Source organism: Eulemur rufifrons, chromosome 18 (assembly GCF_041146395.1).
Source record: "Eulemur rufifrons isolate Redbay chromosome 18, OSU_ERuf_1, whole genome shotgun sequence".
Taxonomy (NCBI): domain Eukaryota; kingdom Metazoa; phylum Chordata; class Mammalia; order Primates; family Lemuridae; genus Eulemur; species Eulemur rufifrons.
This window is the reverse complement of record NC_091000.1, coordinates 68,096,169-68,123,141: the sequence shown is the minus strand read 5'-3', so window position 1 is coordinate 68,123,141 and position 26,973 is coordinate 68,096,169. Positions and strand designations below refer to the sequence as shown.

The following is a 26,973-nucleotide window of genomic DNA, read 5'->3' as shown; positions in this document are numbered from 1 at the left end:
CCCAAGTCAGAGTGCCAAGGATTAGACTAGAAAGTGGCAAACTTTTCTAGAAAACAGCCCAATGGCAACTATTGTAGGTGTTTTGGGCTATGTGGTTTTTGCCACTATAGAGCAAAAGCCACCATAGACTCTCACTGAAAGAATGAGCAAAGCTGTGTCCCAACAAAACTTTATTTATGGACATTGAATATTAAATTTCTTAAATCTTTATATGTCACGAAATATTAATCTTTTGCTTTTTTTCAACTGTTGAAAGATGTACAAAGCTTTCATAGCTCACAGACCATATAAAAACAGGCAGCTGTCCACTGTGGCCAGTCAGAGGTGCTGAGACTCCTGGCTAGACCCTCCGGTCTGCCCCTCACCTGCTCTGTGGGTGGACATGAGTTGCCTGAACTTCCTGAGGCTCAGTTTACTCATCTGTAAAATGGGGATGAGAATCTGTGTCTTGTGGGTTTTAAGAATTAGATACCAAAACAAAGAAAACACTAAATGTTAGCTGATCTTCTTCCCTGTTGATGATGATGACATTGACCTTGATGCCAGCAATAACAACTAACCTTCCTGAACATTTATTTCCTGCCAGGCATTGTGTTAAGTGCTAAGTACTTTTTATAGTATTTTATGTAATCTAAGATGCCATCGATTTTAAGATGAACCATCATTGAATGTACCACCAAGGAAGAAAAAGCCGCCAGTTAAGCTCTGACACATCATCAATTGTAAGAGCCTGACTCACGAATGCTAAAATGTGTGTGTGGGTGGGCAGGGGGCGCTGCATGTTAGAATCAATACAATCTCTCATCTCCTTTAATCCCACAACCACCCCAGGAGGTAAGTACTAGTATCATCCCTCTTTACAGACGAGGAAACTGAGAAACAGTTTCTAGTCTGCACTCAGGAAGCGTCCGTGCTGAGATTTTGAACCTGGGCAGCCTGGTCCAGAACCTGAGCTCTGCCTCGAGGGCGCCGAATCCTGGGCGGAGCTGGGACACTGGGAGCTGAACTGAAGGCACGGAAGTGCGGCGCCTCGGGGACACGCAGCAGGCCAGTCGGGCGTCACGTCCCTCTGGTGTTGCAAAGCAGGGTGTGAATGCGGTAACAGGAGACGGGGATTCGAAAAGGTGGAATAAAAACGGAAAGTTGCACTGACACCTGGGCACGCAGGCTCCTCCCGAGGCGGCGCCGGCAGGAAGGACGGAGTGACGCTAAGAGCACATGACATGGACAGAGCGGGGCATGAGGAGGAGGCCGGGGAGGCAGCTCTGATGCTTAAGCTCTACTTTCTCGAGTGACAGCAATGTGTGTGGGTGGCATCCAGCGAGCTTTCCCAGTGGGGGAGAGTGAACACACCCTGTGTGACTCCACTGCCACACGCTCTGGGGAGCTTGGGCCTGGTTTCCTCCGGACTTTGTCCCATCTGCCTTTTCCCTCTGCTGGTTTTGCTCTGTGTCCTTTTGCGTAATAATTCATAGCCATGAATGTAACTGTATGCTGAGCGCTGTGAGTCCTCCTAGTAAATCAGCCAACCTGGGGTGGTCGGGGCCCCTGACATAGCCAACCCAGCCAGCTCATTCTGGAACACTGTTCTCTTCAGCGGTGCTGTGGGAGAAATAGGGAGGTCTGGGGAGAGGGAGGCCCCTTACTGTTCTGATCCTGAATCACAGGTGCAGCAGAAGCCAGGCCGCGGGTCACCCGTCCCTCCAGCACCCATTACGCGCCCAGGGGTGGTAGCACTGCGATCGCTGCCCTTCAGAGCCTCACGGTCAAGTGAAGGAGGCAGCAGTGGAGACGATGATGACGACGGTGAGAATGTGAACATCTGTCTGGGGCCTCCTGTGTGGCAGGCACCGTCGCGAGCACGAGAACGTTAACGCTCGCAATCCTCACGGCAGCCCTGGGGCGGGGCCTGTTGCCGTCTCCATCTTTACAGCTACAGATGAGGCAAAGGAACTGCCCAGGGTCACACGGCTGGTTACAGCACCACGTCCCACTACACCACACGACTTCTCTCTGGACAAGAGGTAGGCCTGAACTCGTTTAGACACAGGCCCAACTTTACCTACATCTTTTTTTTTTTTTAAATAGAATTTATTACATGCTGTCCAGCACCAGAATGATTTGTGTGCAAATTTTAATGCCTGTGCCAGGCTCCAGCCTGTGAATCTTTAGGTCCCTTCACAGCGCTGTGCACACAGTCGGCGGCTGGTGCCAGCTGGGCGCAGGAGAATAACCACCTGGCTGGGCGCTCAGCACCGTCTAGAGCCGTAACGATAGGCTGCAGGAACACACAGACTCCGAGGCGGATCTCAAAGGGAAATTCTGGATAGATGGAAAGGAAAATGGGCATTTTATGCGGCAGTAGTAACATGAGCAAAGTGCCTGAGCCCGCGATGACCGTGATGAGTGGAGGGGCCAGGAGAAGGCTGGCTGGAATAGAGGGTGGAATCAAACGCTGATGCCCCTGAAGTGACAAGTGAAAAGTCTGAAAGCAACGGCCGCCAGGGAGAAAGAAAGTGATCACGACAAAAGTAGTGACTTGAAAAGATGAATCCAGGGACAGAAAGCAGGGAAGGCTTAGGAGGGCCGGGGCCCTGGAGCAGGGTGAGCAGGTGACAAGCTGCTGCCAGGGTCCCAGCACGATGTCAGCCGGCACAGCCAGCACAGCGGACAGGCCCGGCCCAGACCGGAGGCAGCTTCAGTGCTAGATCTGTCCAAGTGAGACTGTGGAAAATGATCTCACACATTTCTCCCCACTTTGTCCTTTTAGGATTCTCATAGATTTGGGTTAGAACTAGGGTGGTGGCTGTGGTTTTTAAGAACCATTTCTAAAAAGGAAATTGACGGGCTCTGGTATCTAATTAATAGCGGCAGGAGGCTTTAAAGGGTGAGTGGAGAAAACCGAATGAATATTGGTGCTAATGGTGGGAGTTAGGAAGCCTGGGAAGAAAATTTAAAGATTCTTTACTTCACACAAACATTATGCATAAAGGAAAATAATCACTTCAATAGCTATGAGAAGTAAGACTTTAAACGACAATAAGCTACAGGAAAAAAGAAAAATAAGCAGAAAAAAATTAAAAACAAGCCCAAGAAAAAACTGAATCAGTTGATAGTTGGTTTATCCACCCCTATTCATCATTTAACATTTTCAGTGCTCCCGGCTTCAAAACAAACCACCCCCTGTCAAAATATTGCTTATAAAACTGCCATCGAGTTGGATGAATTCTCACGATTATCTGAGCAGATTCAGTGTTTGGAAATGGGACATCAGCTACTGACCCTCAGGAAGCTAATTGCTTTTCAATATATTCAGCACAGTTACCCCTTCAACTAAACCATTCGCTTACCACGGCGGCAGTGCACTACAGTGAGCTCTATTGCCAGAATCAATACAGGCCAGTGGGCTAGTGCTGAGGCTATCTCTGTGGGCAGAGATATGAGTTCTGGGGAGAAACTGCTCGATCTATTTTCAGCAGATGTAATCTACTGCTTTGTGTATAGTCCCTCTCCCCAGGGAGGGGATTTAAAGCCTCTAATGTGTATATCTGTATCGAATATCCAAGGCTGGTATTAAATACGACAGTATAAGCACTTCTGCAATTGGCCCCCCTCCAGTTAATTATCTTGCCTTGGACACATATACTAGGTCACTGCTGGCAAGGGCCAATTTCTGGTTTAATGGGGCAGAAAGAAGAAGTCCGGATATGAATGTCTGTCAACTGTCTCTATTCTTATTAAAACATTCCCCTTAGAGGAAAACACATGCCTATTCTGTTTACTTGAAGTTGACTTTTAAGTAGTGGGTAAACTAGGAATTTTGATAGTAGAAATAAATTCATTTGATGCAATGTATATTTCAATTCCATTTCTGGCAGGCATTAGGAAGCTTCTTCAATATTTCATCTTTGAATATTTTATAGCTATGTGCATTTCTTGGGAAAAGCACATTGCCTTTAGGGCAAGGGAGATCCTGAGGATTTCATTAAACAACTGTGCCAGTAAGAGCATATCGGCAAACACTGGTTTCAGAATACAAAGGTTGATTGTGCAATCATTTCAAAGCTGCTTCCATTAGTGGGAAACCAGACCAAAGACTGGACACCCAGCCGCCGCCTGCCTCTTCATGTTGCTGTCTGATTTGAGCAACTCATCTGACTACTGCTGTGCCTTGGCCAAGAGGCCAGTGCTAAATCACTGAGTGAAGGAAATCTTCCTGCTGCCCTCTCGTAAGCTGCCCTTTCTGAGCCGGGTTAGAGTCCCTACCAGCCACCACCCCCCGATCCTGTAGCTCCCATTTCAGCCACTCTGTGCCTCTTTTACCCTAGAATGTGCCTTCTTGTCCCTTTGCCAGACCAAATACCTCCCTCCCGAGCCCTCCCTTCCACAGGAAGACTTCCCTATCTCTCAAAGCTCATGCTGTTCTTTCCCTTCTCCTAAACTTCCAATGATTTTCAGCCACCCTGCATCAAATCCTTAATTCATTCATTTAGTTTGCAAATATTTTCATTCCTATTAAATACTGTTCAGTGTATTTAGGCACAGTTTCTTGTTTTAGATCATTTGGACAAAGATCCGTGGGACACACGTTTATTTACCTTGTAGACTAGCGGAGAGAGAAGGCATCACATAAGAAAAGCAAGAGTGAGGTCGTGCAGGGGCTCAGGGCAGTGGGGCTGGTCCCTAGCTTGGGGGTGGGGGACAGGGGAGAAGATCTGTCAAGAAAAGGGCCTTCTGAGTTGGCCTGACGAGACACTGACATAATTTGGATATGTGAATGGCAGACAGAGGACAAAGGGCATTTCGGACGGAGGGAAGGGTACAGATGAGGGCGGGGGTAAAAGGTTGCGTGGAGCAGGTTAGCGGAGGGAACGCGGATGGAGACGTGGGGGTTGATGTGGAGAGAGCCCACCTACTGCCTGGCCTCCCGCAGGCCTCCCGGGCCCTTCCTTCTGGGGTGGCCCCCGGTTGCGCCTGAACAGCGCAGCGACCGAGTGCCCACGCTTCCCCCCAGTCTGTGAGCGCCCTGAGGGCAGGGGCCGCCTTTCACGGCCGTAAGGCCAGTCAGCTCCCGCGAGGCTGCAGAGACCCTGTGACCCTCACAGTCTCCCGCTGAACACGGTCAGGACGCAGGGCCAGAGTGACGCGGGCTGTGCCAGGAAGGACATTGCACGGCTGAGCGTGGCGTTGGGCCAGGCAGAGGGCAGCCGCAGGAAAACCGGTGAGGACACTGTTGGCAACATCCAAGCAGGATGGAGTGAACCCAGCACAGTGGCCTGGGAGGGGAGTGTGTGCCTCACATGGGAGTCTCATCTCCTCCAGAGAACGTCGCTCCTGAGCCGATGGGGTCCCTTCCATGGCCTGGCGGCCACCGCAGGAACAGAACATCAGCAGTTCTGCCGACTGGCGAGGCTGCAGTTGCGCAGCTGCTGGGAGTGATTCCTCCAGGGAGCAAGACACGCACCCCAGGAGCCCCGGGTGCCCGACAGGCCGGGCAGCATCGCTGTGGAATCTGTTTACCTGGAAACTGGCAGCGACAGCACATGCCTAAGATACTCGTGACTAATTCCTACATGCCCTTGACTCCTCCTTTAACATTTAATATTTTCCACAGCTCCTGACACTTTGTACTTGTTGCTCAGCTGGCCTGGGATCCGTTCCCCCTAGCTGAGGCCACGCTCGTCAGGTGGGTGCGCTGTGAGGCCAGGTCAGCATGGCCAAGAGTCCACCAGGCATGAGCAGTGAGAACCTGGACAGTTCGCCCAGGAATAAAAGGCTGAAAGGACATGGCAACCTTGGCCCTCGTCTCAGCACTTGCACCCGCAGGACGCGGCCATCACTGCTGTTGCTGCTTCAGCGATAGGTGCCACTTCCCCTTGAAAAGCTGTTTTTCCCCTGTTTTGTATATTTCCTATCTGACAGTTGTGATGTCCCCTCACCACCTGAAGGGCACTAGATGGCTACTCAGGAGGTCCAGACACCATCTGTGTGGCCTTTGGTCTCTTAACCTCTCGCAGTGTCAGATTTGAACACGGAGGAGGAGCCGCACTGTGGCGCAGGCCGTACGTCGAGGCTCAAGCAAAGCCGTCCTCACAGGACAGCCTGGCTGGGCCCCTGCCGGCCCGTGCTCTCCATGGGGCAGGCCTGGCGCCCTGACAAGCTCCGCAGGGATGCTCCCCCACCCCTAGCCGGCCTCTGAGGCAAGTTGAGTCCACCGGAGCAGCCGTGCTAAAACGTCCTTCTCCTCCACCAAAGGGCCTTCGGCTTTCCCTACCAAACATGCTCTTTCCTGTTCGCAAAGTAATTTTAAAACCTGCCCGATTGGAAGTTCTTTGAGGGAATGGTCTACATCTTTAATAACAATCTATAGACTCTGAAAATCACCAAATGCTCTCCAAGAAAGTTCAGGGTGTGCTCTCAGCCTCAAGGACGAAGCTGATCTCTTCGGCTATGGGTCGCTGTCACAGAACTAAAGAACACCACGCAGCAAAAGTCGAGCCACCACGCAGCTTTCTACTTGCAGGCCTGGGGTGCGGGATGGGGTGGGAGGGGGAGGATGGACAGCATTTTCCCCTTGGTTTTGGAAAGTTTAGCTTAAGTGACAGAGAAAGGCAAGCACAGCTTTTGGGCACTGGAATGCTGCCATTTTCCTTTCCCCAGTACTGAAATTCCCCCACTAAGTCTACCCTTGTTTCATATCACCTTGAAAACAAATTGAAAACCAACTCTGGAATATATGCTTAAGCAGAAACGTATGCAATTCAAACAGAAGTCATGCAGCTGGGGTGGGCAGCTGACCCTGAGACCGCCTGAGGACACTCAACACGCCTCCCTCGGCTCCCAGCAGAAGCTTCAGAGGGTTCCTGCGGTTTCATTCTTGGGAGATGAATAACGTTTCCCCAGTATCAGGGATCTCAGGATAGGACCAATTTAAATCTTCGGAGAGAAAGAGTGAGAGAGAAAGAGAGTGTGTGGGGGTGGGGTGGGGTGGGGGGTGGAGGATGAGAACATGACAAGGGATGAAAGGTATAGAAATCCCAGATGATACCTGTTTAGGACATAATAGAAAACGGGTTCTAAGCCAGAGCAGTGCTTGATATCAGAACAATACCGACTCTAGCAGGGGTGAATGGTTTGCCTAAACTCAACAAGTTGAGCAGGTTTTAGAAATGTTTAGATGAAAGTTTCAAACTAAAAGGAATCAGTTTGAGCAAAGCGAAAAATACTTTTGAATATGACACCTCCACTAATCTATCCTATAATATCTGGCATAGTTGGGTAAGAGATACGCCCTTTCCATAAAGCTATGGCACTGGTCTGTGGCCTGTTAGGGACCGGGCTGCAAAGCTCTGCTGTGCCCCACCTCCCCCACCCTGATCCGTGGTAAAGTTGTCTTCCATGGAACTTAGGGAACGGGGAGGGGTGTGGGGGGGGCCCCCCCCCGGGGTGCACAGCAGAAGGTGAGCAGCAGGCAGGCAGAAGCTTCATCTGTGATTACAGCTGCTCCCCATCACTCGAATCACTGCCTGAGCTCCACTACCTGCCACCATCCATGGAAAAATCATTTTCCATGAAACCAGTCAAACTGGTGCCAAAAAGGTTGGGGCCTGTTGCTATAAAGAGCTATTTCAAACCACAATAATAAGCAATTGCAAGAAGAATATTCAAGGGAATAACTAATTTGGATGCATCAAGTAATAGTATTTACATACATTTGAGTGGCCTAATAATGGCCTGACCAATGAATCAAATGTTTCTTGACATTATCATGAGACTAGCTATTTTGGCAGATTTAAATCAACATATACAAAATCTTATGAAACTGGACTCTATTTTGGAACCTATTTATTGTCTAAAAAACTCTATACACTCAAGGTCAACACTAACATTCTTTTATGCTATTACTAACTCATATCAAGTCATAAAAAAGTGGTATAAACAAGCTGTTTGGAAGGACAAGAGAAAATTGCAGTGGGTTTGTGTACCAGCCACAGGTACACAATTTGTCTCTTACAAATCTGAGACTTAACACATCAAAAGTTTGTTTCTTGTTCACAGCACAAGCCATTGAGTTTTGGGCAGCGGGCTCTGCTCATCATTCAGCAGGTTGAAGGTGCAGCTGCCACTGCAACTGTTGCTGGCAGATGTGCAGGAGGCCTAGGGGGTTTCTCACAGGTAACTACACACCCCAGTCCAGAGGGCACAGGTCACTTCCACTCACAGCTCATTGGCCAGGACTAGTCGCATGAACCTGCCCAACCTCAAGGGAAATACTGGCAAAAAGTACCGATGTTGTCCATGCTTCATTACCTGGAGTTGAGTCTTCAACCTTTCAAAAGTGTTTCAAAGACACATCATGTGAAGTCACTGACCCCATTTCCTGGGTGCTTTGTGTTCTCAGAAAAATGGCTGATGTCTCTAGACCACCTTGATCAGAGCCTGAGAACCACTACTGGGACTGACCGCAGTCCCTTGCAGTGGTTGTCTCTGTCGGGCATGGGGCACAGCCCTGCCTTAGCAGGGTCTACCTGGCCATTCACCACGGCACCCACGCCGCGGGGGAGCCTCAGCTGCCTTCACTTTCACACCCTGATCTTGCCCAGGGACCTCTCACCAGGACAGCTCGTCTATTCTGCCATAGCTTGGACATGATCAACTACAGGACAGCAGAATAGGACTGACTGTGGTGAGGGGTTTCAGGACCAGTCCTCAATAAAAAGGTACCAACAGCCAACAGTGGGGACTCTCCAGCCAGGCATGCTGTGCTCTTAATCCTGGACCTACCCACTTCAATAATGAGAAGACCAAGACTGACCCAGATCCTGATCCATCTGCCCCAAGCTCGTGCTCTTTCCCTGCCGTGTCCCACCTCACTCACTCGATGTCATGACCACAGGGGGGTCCACTTTAACATGAGGAGAAAGACTCAGCAAGGGTCAGTCCTCCTCTTGTACTTAGAGCTCTTCAAAGATGCTGCTCTGCTCAATTCAACAAAGATAAGTCAACATTTTCTCCACGCGAATCCATTCTGCGTGCTCCCCAGAGTGACAGGTTTGAGCCGTCAGTTCTCGGTACACACAGCCAGCTAGGCTCACACCTCAGATGCTGGAGATGAATCAGGGAAGAACGAGTCGGGATGAAAGACAGTGAGATGAATATGACTAAACTGTGTCCCAGCCTGGCACAGATTTGAAACCCCAAACTTAGAGTAGTATTTTCATTCACAGCTTTGTAATGTAGTCTATAATGCATAAGATATTGACCTTTAAGATGCATTTTGGCCCTAGCCTGAAAATTGCTACCTTGACTTTTGGTTTTGTTTTTGTTGTTGTTGTTTTTTTGTTTTTTTGAGACAGAGTCTCACTCTGTTGCCCTGGCTAGAGTGCAGTGGCATCATACCTCATTGCAACCTCAAACTCCTGGGCTCAAGCAATCCTCCCACCTCGGCCTCCCAGAGTGCTGGGATTACAGGTGAGAGCCACAGTACCCGGCCACTACCTTGACTTTTATTTTGCTTTACGGCCTTATGAGGTGCCATGAGCCCAGCTCTACCTTTGTCTGTACCAGGCTTAGGGAGACCCCCTGGACTCTGTGATCAAGGTTTCCTGTCTCTGACCCAGTAGTAATCTTGTCCTCCCTTCCAACTAGGTGAGTCATCCAGAGCAGAGATTGGCAAACTATAGCCTGTGGGCCAAATTTGGCCCACTGCCTGTTCTTATAAATAAAGTTTTATTGGAACATCCATTTGTTTACATATAATCTATGGCTGCTTTCATGCTACAGTGGCAGAGTTGAGTAGTTGTGACAAAAAACATATGGTCTGCGAAGCTTAAAATATTTTTACCATCTGGGACATTACATAAAAAGTTCGCTGAGGCCTGGTCTGGAGTACAGTGACAAGGGAAGGTGTAGGGAGGGAAGAGCTCTTGCCAGACAAGCGTGGTACTGCTGCTGATTACTGATGGGACGATGGCATGGTAACCCCCTGGCTACTCACAGGCAGACCGCAGACCAAAATTTCATTTAGCAAATATTTTCATTTCATGTCAGATCCTGGGGCACGACAAATGAGCAAGATAAACTCTATTTGCCCTTTCAGAGTTTAAAATTGTGTGTCCAGGTGAAGACGAGGGGTAAGGGAACACGAAGGAATCGAGAGATATGGAAAAGCAATGACAGCCCAAATAAAAACAGTGGCATATTGAGGCCACAGAGAAACAAATGAATTCTAAAGCTATGAGGATCGACACCGATGGCATCTCAGGAATAATGCAAGCGAAATAAAGTATAAAGGGGAACACACACTTACTAAAAGTGCAAAAATGTGCAAAACTAAATGATATATTGTTTATGGGTACTAACAGATGAGGTAAAGTTACAAAGAAAAGTATAAAGGGAGTGAGTAACACACAGTTCAGGCTCGTTGTTATTCTGAGGGTGGGGCTGGGGAGGGACACTCAGGGTACTTCAAAGGCACAAAAGCAGGGTGGTGAGCCCACAAATGTACACGGCGCCAGGACCCTATATCTAACGTATATCTCGTTAGCATTTCCGTATCTACTCCCCAGTTAATAAAATAAAATTAGACAATTTTGAATGTGGACTCAATGGAATGGGTGCTGATTCTGCCACTGCGGCAGCAGAGACTGCTGTGGGCACAGAGAGGAGGGGCCTCTAACTCCTATGCCGGGGGGGGGGGGTGGCAAAGGAAGATCCCTAGAAAATGTGGCACACACATCACTTAAGGACCTCACGAGCAAATTTCACCCTGAGAAAAAGTCACAGGAGAGTGGTCTAGCAAAAGTCCGGTGATGACACAGATTGCAAGGTTTCCAAGGAACTGAAATGAACTCAGTAAAAGGAGCAGAGCAAGTGAGGTGGGCGGAGGAGGAGGCTGAGAGGCCCTGCTGGGGCCCCCCTGTGCGCTGGACAAGCCACAGGAAAGACTTTATTCCAAAAGCAATGAAAGCCTCTGACAGATTTAGGGTCTGGAACAAAGTGACACGATCAGAGTTGCTGTTCTAAAAGATTCTTCTGGCTGTGAAAACATCAGCTTCTTCTACTATCCCCAAGTCCCCTCAGGTGTCTGCTGGGTTGACCTGCGGCCGAGAGGCACACCACCACTACCAGGGAGACCCGACTGGTGCCGGGCCACACTGACGCAAGGCTTCTCCGACCCAGCAGAGGCTTGGAGACTACAGGCTGCTATAAGCAGGAGGAAAAAATTCAGTGTAAACTGATTTTTTTGTACAACAAATGAAATATCTGTGCACTAGGAGAGCTTGCAATTGTAAAGACATTCCTCAGTGAATCTTTGCACGGCAGTTGCTCCTTCTCTAAATTAAAGAAACTTGTATCATAAGTGAACTTTATAAAAACAGATTTTTTTTTTTTTTTTTTTTTTGAGACAGAGTCTCACTCTGTTGCCCAGGCTAGAGTGAGTGCCGTGGCGTCAGCCTAGCTCACAGCAACCTCAAACTCCTGAGCTCAAGCGATCCTCCTGTCTCAGCCTCCCGAGTAGCTGGGACTACAGGCATGCACCACCATGCCCGGCTAATTTTTTCTCTCTATATATATTTTTTAGCTGTCCATATAATTTCTTTCTATTTTTAGTAGAGATGGGGTCTCGCTCTTGCTCAGGCTGGTCTCGAACTCCTGAGCTCAAATGATCCGCCCACCTCGGCCTCCCAGAGTGCTAGGATTACAGGCGTGAGCCACCGCGCCCGGCCTAAAAACAGATTTTAATCTGTGACACTCACTTTAAACAAGCACTTCTGTGTAAAAAATACTTTTTAATCCTTTAAAAGTATAGATAAGTAAAAACTATGAATGTTATAAATATTTTATAAATACTTCTAAATCCTATCAGTGGAAAAATCACTTAAAAAACACATTTCCTGGCAGCAAGAGTAAACATGGAGATAACGATGCTACAAAGGAAACAAAACATGAAATGGTGCTACCTTCTGGGTTCATCATTACACCACCTAGCTTGAACCTGAACCTTAATTACCAAATAATTAGCACTTTCGCTGCTTACGGTTACTTCTATTTTTAAAAGTGTTAATGAAAACTTTTATTTATTAATTCTTGTAGTCAGTTAAACCAGAACCTCAAAGATAGTCCCCCTAAAATACAGTGATTTTACAAGGCCTCCAAACCATATGATCCAGCATCTCCACTCCTGGGTATGTCCCCCAAAAGAACTGAAAGCAGGAACTCAAAATGACATTTGTACACCCGTGTTCCTAGAGGCATTATTTGCAATAGCTGGAATGTGGAAGCGACCTAGTGTGTGTGGGTACACAAAGTGTAGTATATATTAACACATAGTATAGAATATGATTCAGTCTTAAAAAGCAAGGAAATTCTGACACATGCTACAACATGGATGAACCTGGACATTATGCTAAGTGAATAAGCCACTTACAGAAGGACAAATAAGATTCCACTTACATAAGGATCCCAGAATAGGCAAACTCACAGAAATGGAAGGTAGAGTGGTGGCTGCCAGGGCTGGGGGAGGGAGGAACGGGGAGTTGGTGTTTCATGGGGACAGAGTCTCAGTTTGGGAAGATGAGAAAGTTCTGGAGACGGAGGTGGTGATGACTGCACAATGATGTGAATGAATTTAACTCCACGAACTACACACGGAACACACTGACTACCACACTAGAAACAACAATGTTTCCCTGGGGCCATGGTGTTTTATTATGAAAATAGAATAAAAACTTCAAAAACAAAATGATGCCTTCTAACGTAATGAAAAATGTTATTTTTATTGCTTTCTGTGAGTTACATGCACCTCACGTGGCACTAGAATCAATTTTTTTTAATTTATTTCAGCATATTATAGGGGTACAATAGAATAAATTTTTACACTGCACGCCAATTGGGTTGTATGTGACTCATGATATACTTACTGGGTTTGTTTCGGACAATTGAGTCTTCATATGCTTCATGAGGCCCTGAGCTCAAAATTAGCGTGAGTTAAATACAACTCACATGGCAGTTAATGTGTTAAAAATGGTTAAGATGGTAAATTTTATGGCCTGTGTATTTTACCACAATAATAAAAAAAGTTTTCAAAACACGAGTGTCTTAACTGAACCACACAACTGACAAGTTTATTACAGACTGGCCACGTCCCTCACTGTTGGGCCTAACCATCTTAGTCCCCTTAAAAGTCTGTAGGTTCCTAGGGGAAGTCCTCTGAGGTCACAGCCTGGGCTCACTGCCAGCCATGCCTGACCAGCGCTCAGACATCCCTGCCCACAAACACATGTGCCTGCAACTGGCCCATAGGAAAAACAAAAACTCCGTGTCCTCAAAACAAACAACATTCCTGAGAGAGGACTTTGTTGCCAGGACAGAGAGATGTATTAGAGCTGGAATGCTGCAAAGGGAAATTTGGTCATCTCATTTTTTTTCAGCTCATATTCTATATAGAATATCCACAGAATAGTCCATTAGGCTGCCAAGATGCCGCACCAAGTGGCCCAGCTCCGAACTCAAGCAGGATGTTGCCAGATTCCAGGAGTCTCACTCTAAATGGCACAGTTCTCAAATTCCCACTAAACACTCCTCCCTCCGGTCACTGAAGAGGAGATTTCAATGGGTTTTAAAAACTAACCCCCTTCCATAGTCCTCCCAGGGCTTTAATTACAAGATGGATTTATTAAATGACCCAGCTGGACATCAGCTAGAGATGTCACAAGGAAGCCACCATGCCGTGGCCCTGACAGCACACCATGCGGAGTTTAGAAATAAAAGGGGAGGGAAGGTGAGAAAGGGAGGCAGAAGAGGACGTTGTGGGTGGCGGGGGCCCAAGCAGGCTCTCCAGGAAGGCAGACAAGTCTCAGCTCTGCAAACAAGAAAAAGGGAAAATTCGCTCCTTCTGCATATTCCCTACACAAAGTCATATACACAAAGCCAAACACCGGGAATTCTGTAGGTGGGCACCAGAACTCGTTTTCCTCTTCCTCCCAGAGAAGCTAGCCTGTTTGGAAAATGGGGGGAGGGCTCCAAATAAAAGCAGCCGCCAGGAGGCTCATGGTTCTTCTAAGGCAGCCTTGTTCTTGGACCCACAGAGGAGACTGGCACGGCCAGGCTCTGAGACTGCCTGTTCCTCAGTAGCCGTGCCAAGTGTTGTCAGGACAGCCGAGAGCTCAGAGTGGCCTTCCAGGGCCAGCCCTCTTGCTCAGCAGATGAAGAAGGCGAGTCCAGGACTGCTGCCCACAGCTCAGTCACCCGGGAGGGGCAGGAGCGGCAGTGGGATCTGGGTCTCCCACCCAGGGCACCGGAAGGACACCTGGCACATCCACACACTGCACTGCTCACACAGGGACCTGGTGGCCACACAAAGAATGAGGACATGCTTCTACATGGGACGGGCACCCTAAAGAGATGGGGGACAGGCCTTTCTCTGGCTCATCATTGAAACCAGCATTTAGCCTTTAAAATCAACAACAATAACACACACACACACACACACACACACAGAGGCCCCTCTCCTCCAACCACACCCAGTTCTTTACCTTAGTTTCTCTTTAAAACCTCATCAACCTTTTTAAAAAAAACATATGCATTTGAAAGAGGCACTGCTAGCAGAGGGGTGAAGAATTAAACAGCAGGTTCCTGGCAACACAGGTCTCTGCCCTTTGTTCCTGGGAGTCCCTTCAATGAACAAAAGGTAAGCGACTCACTCCTAAGGGACAGAGTGGGGAAAGGGAGCATGGTGACTGTAGAAGGAGAGATTGGGCAGACACCATCTTGGCTGACGAAGGTGAGCTTTGCTATCAGGGCCCCCGATACACATGATGAGCCGGTGGTGCTCTTCCCCAAAATGGGTAGCCCCAGTCTGATCAAGAGAAAGTATCAGACAGACCCACTCGGAGGGACATTCTGCAAGAGACCGGCCCTGCACAGTACTGTCCTCGCCAGTGTCCAGGTCACGAGAGACAAGACTGAGGAACTATCACAGATTGGAGGAGACCAAGGAGATGTGACAACCAAATGCAATACAGTATCCTGGAATACAAAAGGTGTTAGAGGAAAAGCTGGTGAAGTCCAGATAAAAGTCCTCGGTTTGCATAGCCGTTGTGCCGCAACGTCAGTTTCGCAGTTTGGATAACCATAGCATGAGCACGTGAGATGCTCACATCAGGGGAGGTGGGTTTACAGAAAGTCTCTGCACTACCTTCAGCCCTCTCCCCTAAGTCTGAAATTATTTCAAAATGTTTTTAAAATGCAACTAAAAAGTAAGTATATTGTCTTACACTCAAACAGCTACAGAAACTTGGGAGTTGTGGGCTTCTCTGATTAAATTCTCTCGGGGTGGTGCTGGCAGGAAAGGAGAAGTTGTCCTGGGCACAACCCAAAGCTGGAAAGTTTTGGTGGTCCACCAGTCCATGCCACTCCTTTGGGGGACTCTTACTACCTGAAAGAGAAGCCCAACAAGGCACCCCTGGCAAATGCAGTTTTTCTTACCAGTTGCTCTAAAATCAAATCAAAACCTGACGCAGTCTACGTCTAAGAAGACAGATCATCTTTCCAGCTCCTGACTTGGTATCATTTTGTAAGTGATCAAAAGGGCTTGCTGACCAAAAGCAGGGAGAGGTTAAGCCCTCCCCAGAAACACGGAAGGGAGTCATTCAACAAACGAATGAAGGAAATTCATCCAACAAATACATTCAGTGCTTGGAGACGTGAGACTCAATCGTTCAGTTGAAGGTTCTGGTGTCACAGAGCTCATATGTGTGTCCCCACGGGAAAAACACAACAAATTAAAACAGTGAAAGCGTATGTAGATCACATCCACCAGCATGGCGGCTATCACAAAACAAAACCAAAAATAACAAGTGTTGACGAAGATGCGGAGAAATTGGAACCCTCTATGCACTGTTAGTGGGAATCTAAAACAGTGGTAGCTGCTGTGGAAGACAGTGTGGTGGCTCCTCAAAAATACAAAAATGAAATCACCATGTGATCCAGCAATCCCACTTCTGGAAAGGAACGGAAAGCAGACCTCAAAAAGATACTTGTACACTCAAGTTCGTAGCAGCATTATTCACAATAGCTAAAACGTGACAGCAACTCAAGTGTCCATCAACAGACACATGGATGAGCAAAACGTGGTCTGTACGTAGAAAGGGACATGATTCAGCCCTAAAAAGGAAGGAAATTCTGACACAGGCTACAATGTGGATGAACTTTAAAGACAGTATGATCAGTGAAATAAATCAGTCACAAAAGGACAAATAGTATCATGATGCCACTTGTATGAGGCACCGAGGTGTCAGATTCATAGAGACAAAGAGCAGATGGTGGTTGCCAGGGGCTGGAGGGGGATGGGGAGTTAGTGTTTAATGGGGACAAGGTTTCAGTTTTGCAAGATGAAAAAGTTCTGGGATGGATGGTGGTGGTGGCTACACAACAACTTGAATGTGCTTAACATTATTAAACTGTGCACTTAAAAATTGTTAAGACAGAAAATTTAACGTTATGTGTTTTCTACCATAATTGAAACTTAAGGGTACGCGGAGAATTAGAGCAGGAGGCTGTGGAAGGAGAAGCGAGCCGGTAAACTCTGAGTGGGCAGCGGGGGCCGCTCTCAGCAGGGAGACGGGGCGGAGGGCACCCTGGCGTCTTGCCCTCTCCTGTTCCACTGCCCCGCTCACCACGTTTTCAGCCGCTTTCCCACAGTCCCCCATTGGGTGCTGGAGCCACGCATGGCCATCTGGCCTGGGGCCGTGCAGGAGAAAGTACGGGGACGTGGCTGTGCTTCCTGACTTGCCAAAGGATCAGATTCAACGCGTGCAAAGCAGGCATGAGAGGACAGTGCTGGTGTCTGCACTTCACATTGTTCCCAGCTGCCTGGAATCCACCCGCACAGCGCCGTATCTGTCAGTGCGGAACACCCTGCTGGAACCCATCTCAGAGATCTGCTCTCGTTGTTGTCTTTTTGCCAACTTTGCAAAGCTGATGCACCCATCCTCAAAAATTAATGCTCAGCCAGGCAAAGGATGGGTTAAACTCTGAAAGTGACATCATCGCTTTGCATTTCAAAAAATGGCCTGGTTTGAGGTGAGGGGCAGACTTCTCCTGGGGGCACAGCGCTAGGCCAGGTGCCACCCTCTGTCTGTGGGCTGGTCTGGAGCAGCGGCCAGCTGTGAGCCCGGCTCAGGGACAGGGGCGGGGCCCTTTCCACAACTCTGGGTCCACACTAACCCTCAGGTCCAGGGATGCCTAGGAGGAAAAGGTACTGAAGAAAGAAAGGCAGGATTACCTGGAAATTTTACAAACACTCAGCCACCTCGAGTAATTGGCCTCAAATCACAGAATACCTTCCATCAGATTTTAAAAGATGCCCCTCGCCCGCTAAGAATGCGAAGATAGCTATATTCTGCATCCCTCTTCCCTGCCCCACTCCTCTTTCCTCCCTCCCCAAAGTCTCACCAAGTCTTGGAGCAAACCTCACACGTGAAAGTTAAGAATTCCCTTCACGTCTGCAGGGACCTCAGTCCACAGGATTTCCCATGAGGAGCCGTCTGTGGCCAGAGGGGGCCCAGTGCTCCTAGGGGCCCAGAGTTCCAGGGTGCACTCCGGGCCTACCTGCAGGTTTAAACGCCATCTACGGAAAGCCTAATGCTCAGACGTACACACTGGGGCCACCTGGGCTCCATGTCACCATCAGTCTGCTTCCTGTGCCCAAAGCTGGCCGTCGTGCAGCATTCCGGAGGCGGTGAGTGTAAGTGGGTGCCCCGTGAGGCTATGGAATGTACGGGACCATGTTTCTTTCTTTCCGAAACACCATATCCAGCTCCCGCAGGCTTAAATGACATGCTGCCTACCTGCCAGACCACGGCTTGCAGGATCGAAGCCAAGGACTCCAGCGCTAGAGCCGCGTCCTGCCTGGAGCCCCACGCGATGATCTGAGTGAACCGGGACGCTGACTGCTGACGTCGGCGCCACTCTTGGTGAAGTGCACAGATGGAAGGCAGCGAAGCCGCACCCTGACTCTTTCCAGAGATGCAAAATTTCTCAAACTTACCAAAAAGCCCCTGATGAGAGGATATAAGATCAGCTCCGTCCCTGCTCTCGTGGAGCTACATGAAGGTAACAGCAGGGCCTCAGGGGTGGTCCGTGCACAGTGCCGGTCCGCGCACAGTGCCGGGGTGGGGAGAAAGGGGGAGAGGAGCCCCACGTGATCATTCGTTATCGCCACCCCCATCAGCGCCCATTAAAATGTGATTTGCTCACAAATGTTATTCTGATTGGTATTAATCAATCACCAGTTGTAAAATATGGTTGAGCAATCCGTTTTGAATCCAACCATGTTGGCATCCAGCCCAAATCCATCCGGGTCTCCAGGCTTCTGTGGGAAACCTCAGCAAACTCCCTCTCCTTTTCAAAACCACCAGCGCGACACTGGTTGTCCTGCTTCCCCATCTCTAACGTGGGAACTGGACTTCCAGCTTTAACATGATACCCTCACACACACGTATTTATTCTGTAACACTGCTGCAGAGACTGCCGTCACGCTCCGTGCACCCATTCAATTCACTCATCCAACTAGCACCCAGGCACCCACTAAATGCCAGGTTCAAATCTGGGCGTGAAGAACAAGGACGATGAGGTCTCTGCTGTCATGGCATTTACTCTAGAGTGGGTGAGGGGCATTCAGGGGATGCAAATACGCAAATAAAGATATTTTAAGTAGCAGGGTGAGTCTAAAGAAATTATTTGAGTACTGATTAGACTATGTAGCCTGAGAAAGCATCACAAGTGTAACCTGAACAGAAACCACAGCGATAAGACACAGCCAGGCCTGCAGAGGTCTGGGGTGGAGCCTTTCAGGCAGAGGGCAAAGTGAGTACCTACGACCTGGGGAACCCGTCAGCCGAGAGGTCAGTTAGGCTGGAATGCGGTGCCCGATCAGCAGTGTCAGACCGTGAAGAATCCCACGGGCTGCGGTGAGGAGCTTGGAGTGTGCAATGGAAGCCATTGGGCAAAGGCCACCAGCTTCCCCCCAGACCCATGCTCCCTTCTTCCTACAGGCTGTGCCTGCACAAAGTGAGACTACGTTCCCCAGCCACCCTTGCAGTTGGAAGTGGGCAGGTGACTGAGTTGTGGCCAGCAGGATGTAAGAAGTGGTACCTATGCCTTCTAAGCAGTGACCTCAATGAGAAAGAGTGTTCCCTCCTCCTTCCCACCTCTCTGCCGGCTGGATTAGCACGACAGAAGGGGCCTGGGCTCCCCATGTCATGACCTGACACAGCAGCCCAGACTGACTATACTGATGGTAGAAATAAACTCTCTCTTTCTTGCTTTGCTTTTCAATGCTTCACAAATGCGGCTCTTGTTAACTACTACAGAGGGTTCGAAGTAGGAGAGCGTAAGGTCTGATTCACACTGCGGGAATATCACCCAGGTTAGAGGTGAAGAGTCAGCCTAGAGGTTTGAGTGGGAGGCGGAATGGCAGTCAGGAAGCCGCTGCAGTTAGCTGTCCAGGCAAGGAGTGAAGAAGAGTTGCTTCAGGGGGTTGCAGTGGAGGCAGAGAGAAATCGAAGGACCCAGAATATAATTTGGAGGAAGAGCTGAGAGGACTTGCTCATCAAGGGAGAGAGAGAAGAAAGAAGGATGACTTTTACACAATTTGGGCTTGAGCCACTGCACGGATGATGGTTCTACTGACTGAGATTGGAGAGAGTAGGGGGAATAGCTCTGAGGGGGTAGAAGGAAGCGGGGCTCTGTTTTGGCCACACTGAACTTGAAATGCCAAGTGGCATATCCGTGAGGCAGTTGGATATATGAGTCTGGGATTCAGCAGGGAGGTCAGAGTTGGTGACAGAAATCCGGGAATCTCTGGCATATGATGTTGGTTTAATGCCATGTTTTTCCAGCACAGCAGACATGAAGAAAGCATAGATGGAGAGATGCTGGGAGCCTCAGATCCCACTTTCTGAGGGATCGCAGAGGGAGGACTAAAACCAAGCAGATGTGGTGTCGTGAAAGCAAGGAAGAGGGCGTGGTCAAGCGGGGCCAGATGCTGCTGAGACGCCAAGTTAAGAGGAGAGAAAATTACGGTGTCTTGGCAGCGTGGAGGGTGGGTCATCTCACCAAGAGCACTTGCAGCAGCGCGGGGGGTCCTGAGAGCCTGAGGAGACTGAGGAAAGGGTGGGAAACGAGGCCCTCGGGACAAGCTCGGGGCTCGTGCTTTGGGGAGGTTTCGCTGCGAGGGGAGAATGAGGCTGCTGGCTCTGAGGCTACTTGCTGCCTGAATGGGGCTGCCCGACATAGTGCCACCAGCCACATGTGTCACTGAAATTTAAATTAAGTTAATTAAAATGAACAAATGGTGTCCCTCAGTCACTGTGGCCACATGTGCCCTGCGTGGACCACTGCGCAGCGCAGGTAGAGACGTTGCCACAGTGGCTGCAAGCTCCCCCGACGGCTCTGCCGGAACAGCCCCCCAGGTTCCTCCTTAGCTCGCCTTGCCTGGTAGGATGATGTGAGAGAGAGAATCGAAACACGTTTACCCGTTTGATTTTACTTTTTCTCTTATAACATAGACGTGTGACAAACATCGGTCTCACCCTGTGCCCGGATTCTTCAGGTTCACGTTGATAAGCTGTTTATAGTAACTTTCAGCACCTGAAGCGACCTGAGGTCTGCGTACCTTCTCAGGGGTCATTATCCCCAGGTCTTCAGTTGTTCCTTCGTCCAGAGTTGCCTCCTCAGCCTTTGGGAAGGGGGCGGGAACGGACGACGGCCTGTCGGCACCGTGAGGGCGCAGCTCTCTGCCCTTCTCTCCACGCAGACACCGAGAATGAAAAAGCCACCGCGCAAACACTCGCCTGCACCGTCACGAGGTGGGAAGGGAAAATGCCAGAAAGGAGAGCTCGGAAAAACAGCAGAAAAGCAATCACCCCCTGAAGAGAACATGAAATAAGACCCTGCCGTGACCCCACAAAGGAAATGGAAAATAAGATCCAAGCAGGAATGGGTCAGAGAACACCACTGTGTTTTCGGGTAACGATTACAAAGGCATATTGCAGCGCCAGGACCACGGCCTGGACTCCACGGGTGGCGCATCCTGTAATTCAGTTACATCCTTTCTTTCAGAGACAAGGTTCGTGTGTCACAGAGCAGGAGATGCTCCCCGACCGCTCTGGGCTCACAGGGGAGTTCTCCCAGTAATTCCTGCATGTGGTCAGCAGGCTCTGCACACACGGGACTCGAGGAGCCCAAGTAAAACGTGAGGAAACAGAACAATAATTCCGAAGAAGGCCATCTTTTCAGGGGCAAAACTGCCAAGAAGAGGAATGTTTGGGTCAATTTCATTTATAGGAAATGCAGATTTGGATGATTACTTCTCCACTTAACTTTTCCCAGGGGGGCCTTCTGCATCAAAGAGAAAATTACTGGGTTGAGCCTGTTAAGCTGCACAAACTAGGACTGTTCTATGGCAGCCCATGGGATAAGAAGGGCATGACCCCCACGATCATCTCCCTCCAACACAAACCTTTCTCCCTCAGAAAGCTGGCAGCGTGGGGGCTGGGCAAGGGAGGCCAGAGAAGGGCCCTGGGCCACAGAGGGACGTGGCTGCCATCAGGGTTTGGCTTTCACCCTGCGGGCAGCGGGAAGCAGGTCACGTCTTCACCTGCCGCCTGTCGGTCTCGGCATCGTGATCTCACACAGAGAGCAAAGCTGCACCGCGAACGCAGCTCAGTCGTACACCTGAATAGCCAGGCATGGAGTCATGCGAATACAATGTTTCAGGTGACTTCAAGGAAAAATAATCATTACTGACTTGCCTTCCAATTCAATCTTTTCTACCCAATAATAATAAATATTTACTACTCTGAAAAAGTTGTTTTCTTGCACAGCATTGGGAATATATCACTAAATTGTGCATACATAAAAACGACTGAAATGGTAAATTGTATTTTATGTGTATTTTACCACAGTAAAAAAAAAAAAAGTAACTTTCTTTCTTAAATACTTGACATAAGGACAAGATGGTACTCTTCTCAAGCATACATGAATTAAAACCCATGCTTGAAATAATTCATATTACATTGAAAAACAGAACCGAAGTCGATCTTGCCAGTTACCTCTGTGCTGCTACACTGTCACTGGCCTCTGCCTTGGGTCCCTGGTGACCAGCCTGCTCTGGCTTTCCACTGACCACCCAGGCATTCCTCCCTGTCCTCAGCTGGTTCTTTTACCCGCAACCAGTGGTTCTCCCGCTACGCAGTCCCTCGGTGATCTTCGCTATTCTGGTAGCCTTCGGCTGCCACCTTTACACTGAGAACACACAGACCTTGCTCCCGAACTTCTGAATAACAAGTCACCTATAAAATCAATCCCCTCAAGTACCCTAAGGCACCATCAACTCACCACATCTGAAACAGAAGTCATCATTCTCCTGCCAAACTCGTGAGAGGAAGGGAGTAGTCAGTAGCTTTAATCTCCATGGGATTTGGAATCAGAACGCCTGGGCTGATTCCCTTGCCCACCATACCCAGAGTGCACCAGGCTCCAGCCAGGACCCGATCCCCACAGTACCCAAGGTGCACCAGGCTCCAGCCAGGCCCCGATCCCCACAGTACCCAGGGTGCACCAGGCTCCAGCCAGGCCCTGATCCCCACAGTACCCAGGGTGCACCAGGCTCCAGCCAGGCCCTGATCCCCACAGTACCCAGGGTGCACCAGGCTCCAGCCAGGCCCTGATCCCCACAGTACCCAGGGTGCACCAGGCTCCAGCCAGGCCCTGATCCCCACAGTACCCACGGTGCCCCAGGCTCCAGCCACGGCCTGATCCCCACAGTACTCAGGGTGCATCAGGCTCCTCCAGCATCTGAGCACCCACGGCATACTGTAAACACCTATTCTTCCTGACCCCCCAAAAACTTACAGCTCAGGAGTCTCTTTCTGATGCCCTGAGTCCAATCAGAGCCTATCCCTGTATCTTTACTCACTCAATTCTGAGTGTGCTAGAGGGCAGGAACGTACGATTGCCTCTGTGTCTTCAACACTCGACAGTGGCCAGGGTTTAGTACGTAATCAAGGTAACAAACCATTGATCCTCTGGCACCTGGTGGGCCCTCAAATGTTTGTCAAGCAGATGAGCAAAGGAGAGAGTTTTCTTATGTTTCCATGTGGATCACCAAAAAACAAAACTTAAACTATGTGAAGCAGAGCTTATCTGGCATGGCATGCTGATCTGAGTAACACAGTCACTGATAACAGAGCTCCGTGGCTCTGCACTGTGTGAGTTATATTTCTCTCTGTGTTCTCAGCCAAGACCCTGTCTCCTCACTAACAGTGACTCTTGGCAAACCAGCAATGATTTTGCTTTCCACAAGATACACGCTTGGATGTTTTCAAGAAGCCTAGTGTTCTTTACTTGCTTTCAAGGTGACTGATTTATTTCTTCTTTTTATTTTCTTCTAAGAATTTAAAAAAACAAAACCAAAAACCAAAGTCAGTCCAATATTGCTCTCTTACGTTCCCGAACCCTCTCTTCCAGTCAGCCTAGCTTTCTGCTTCAGGTCCCATCCTGTCTTCACAGGTGGGACAAGAACGTCGCAGGGAGCGTGATAGGGTTCCAGCAGGCAAATGTGGCAGGACAGGAGAAGGGAGGGAGCAAGAAAGGGTTTCCCAGCAGGGGCCACCAAGGGCAAGATTGTTGACAAGAGGGCAGGGTCTGGAGCCCTGGAGAAAGGGACGCTGTTAACCATTAATCCTACCCTAGCACTTCCCCTCTTCTCAGATCACCTTTGTGGACACTTGGTGTGGCAGCCACACAGACAGCGAGGACGGAAGTCCAACAACTCGAGTGGTTAAGTGTGCACTCGAGAGGGGGCAGCTGGGGGGCCAGGCACCCACGGCTTCACCACCTCCCTGCCCCCTGTGAAATCTTCCACAGCGCAAGAGGCTAATGGTTAGGCTAAGAATTCAAAAGGAGAGAGAAGCTCAGAGAGATCAAGCAATCTGTACCGGTCAGCCAGTCAACTGTGGAGTCCACAGTACAGCTTGGACCTCTTGACTTCCAGATCTTTCCACCTCTCCTTTTAGTGTAGCGAACAGCTTTGTTTTAAACAAGGCACACATGCACCACAAAAATTCCAGTCTGAGGAAAACCTAGTCCTTAAGGATATGCACAGTTTCATGACATTTCTCACGGCGTGGAAACGCATCCAAATACTCTAATTTTAAAACACCCAGATATCTCTAAATATTTATTGTTTTTCTCTCTGATTTTGAGACAGGTCTACCTTCACCAAGTTCAAAACACCCAAAGAAATATGCACTTTGAAGCCCATCTGTATATTTAGGCAATATCTACACATTTTCTTGCACTAACTTCTGGACAGAAGATGAGGCCAATGGGTCTCAGTGATGCTACTGGTCACCTATTCTTTCTCTCATGCCCTACTGGCATTTGCATTTTTTTCAGAGAAAAGCCTACTTTTAAAAAGTCCAAGTTTTGGATAACATGTAAGTAAGGACAGAGAGAAAGGTTTGAATAATTTTTATTTGAAGGACTGGTACAACTTTGAGAAAAATTAGTACTTGTGGCTCCCTATTGGGCAACTCACCGCTTCAGTCTCAGACCAGTAACCAGTGGCCCTAACCGGCCACCACAGTGTCCCCACCTCCCGAGGTACTGAACTCACTCCCCAGGGGCTTCTACTCCCACTCACTATTCCAGGGTGAGGCCGGGAGCTCCGATTGCTCGGAGGTGGGACTGGGGGGAGACAGGCGGGGAGAGGGCAAATGCCCCCTTACTTTTTTGCTTATAAATTTACTCCTCTGCTTTTCACAGTTTGCCTGCAGGGTTAGTCATGTGTTTCCAGTGAGGAAAACGACCAACAGAGAGACCTCAAACTGCTCTGATGTCCCAGGCATGCCTGTCTGAACCTGGATAAAACCAAAAATCTTTTGAAGCCTTAAAAAAATAAAATAAAATGGTTTGTCAAAGGCCTTCAGTAAACTCTGACTCATTTCCTAGGTGGAAAAAGTCTTGTCAGTGGCGCCAGTCCCGCCTTTCGCCCCAGGGCTTGCTGCCACCGGAAGGCCCAGGATCTGAGGAAGGGGAGTGGAGAGAAAGCAACCAGCCAAGCTTATGTTCACGTGAAATCTTCCCTTCACCCAAACGCAATGCAAATGTTTCTCCCAGAAGTCAGCCTCAAAGTAGTGGAAGCCACTCCTACGTGACATGGGCAATCTCCACTCTGTGCATTCCACAGCTGAACAATCTCTGTTCTCTTCATTCCACACTTCAGCAAGTAGTCATGGGGCCATTTAGTTCAGTCAATTTTCTTTGTATGTATAGCATAGTGGTGATGCTTAGCAATCCTGTTGACTGAAATATGTTGCAAGGGATATTAGTTCAGAGAAACATCAAAGTATAAAAATATGTGAGAGAATGAGAAAGAAAAAGTTATTCTATACCAGCACATTAGAAATTACTCAACCACTTCCAAGAGAGCCTAAGACCATTAGCGTCATGAGAGGAGAGCACCCGCCTAGAGCAGACGCAAGTTTTCTCCGAGTCTATTTACCAGTTAAGTCAAGACTTGGCTTCTAATTTTGCAAAGTAATCCATAAGTTGGTCAGCTGTAAAATTTCTCTTGCCTCCTTTACACATGATCCCTTGATCATGTGTAAAATTCATCCAATTATTTAGGCTGTCTGGGTTTAAGGAGAATTATTATACTAAGAACATCTCTGAGAAAATTGTTCCTTGTTGATAGGGGGAAAAAGTTACTTTCATTTGCCCACAGTAATGACGGTTTGGTCTCTGTCAGCAAAAGGTATTATTCATTCTTTCAAACAGGGAAAGTGCGGTTGGAGGAGGTTGTTAGAGGTGGGGAGGGAAAAGGTAGAATCAAATGAGGAGAGAAACTAAAAAACAGTATTTATATTAAAAAATGTATTTCTCTCCCACAGGGCTTACTACATCCAACATCAAATCAACTTAAAAAATAATAATCTCTCATTGGCTTTATTTGGAGAAAGACACTTCTTAATGCTGTGTGTTTGTGTTGTCTGTGATCTTACGACTCCTGGCTGGGAAAAGGATCACACCACAGCAGTCATGTCTGCCCACACTGAGAAGTGACTAGTCTTTGATAAGACTTTATTTTCACAAACAAACGGGGAAATGTGATCTACTACTTCTTTTCTTGGTCTGTGTCCCTTGTCTAGTGAAGTTTTTTTTGTTTTGTTTTGTTTTTTCACCACGTGTGTGTGTGTGTGTGTGTGTGTGTATGTTTGTGTCTAGAGGTAAAGATTAAATTAAGCCACTAATACAGCCCAATGCATTTAACTATTTCAGTGTCTTGCGATGGGCTCAGGGGCTGCTCCTGTGGCCCTGTGTAAACCCATTCAGCTTGGCTTGTTCTGTCTTGCTCTTGCCAACACGCACTCCACTTCCAGGTAAAGACTCTTTGGGAAGATGCCAATAATCTCTACTTTATGTCCTAATTACACAACCACTTCTTCCTTTGGCAACTTGAAGGAAACAAAAATGTAAAGGGTAGAATATTTAACCAGAATGTACCTTAGAAAAAAGCCAGAGCAGGGAAAAATAAAAACCTCCCAAAACCTTAAGTAGCCTTGCAAATAAAGCAGAAAACTTTCCCAAGTCAGCAGCATTTCTCAAAAGGAAGAGTCCACCCTTATGGCAAGCTACACAAGAAACTGAAACTGCAAAAATCATTACTTTCCCAACTTACATTGCCAAGCACCTGCAAGGCTAAAAAAAGCACGATATCTAGTTCTGTTCTGAGAAAATACAGGCCTTTCCAGCAGATGCATTAAGTGAAATAAAAACCTTATGGTTGAAGGGGGAAGAAAAGTTGGGGCCATTAAAAATATAACTTCCAAATAATCAATGCCCCAAAGTTTTAAACTTCTCTTTAGAGTCAAAAAGTATTTCAACCCGGTGACCCAGCTTATC

At 48.4% G+C, this 26,973-nt stretch overlaps 1 protein-coding gene across 3 annotated transcripts in view; it reads right to left on the bottom strand.

Moving 5' to 3' along the window:
• SLC22A23 (solute carrier family 22 member 23) overlaps window positions 1-26,973 on the bottom strand; it is a 164,576-nt gene that overhangs the window by 93,965 nt on the left and 43,638 nt on the right. Inside the window, exon 4 of one of the 3 annotated variants that reach the window (XM_069493641.1) lies at window positions 25,286-25,374. The exons of the other annotated variants lie outside the window; for them this stretch is intronic. Within the exon in view, the coding sequence (XP_069349742.1) occupies window positions 25,319-25,374 (56 nt within the window). The 3' untranslated portion in view covers window positions 25,286-25,318. Of the gene's footprint in view, window positions 1-25,285; window positions 25,375-26,973 lie in introns of those variants that run through there. 3 annotated transcript variants of the gene reach the window in all.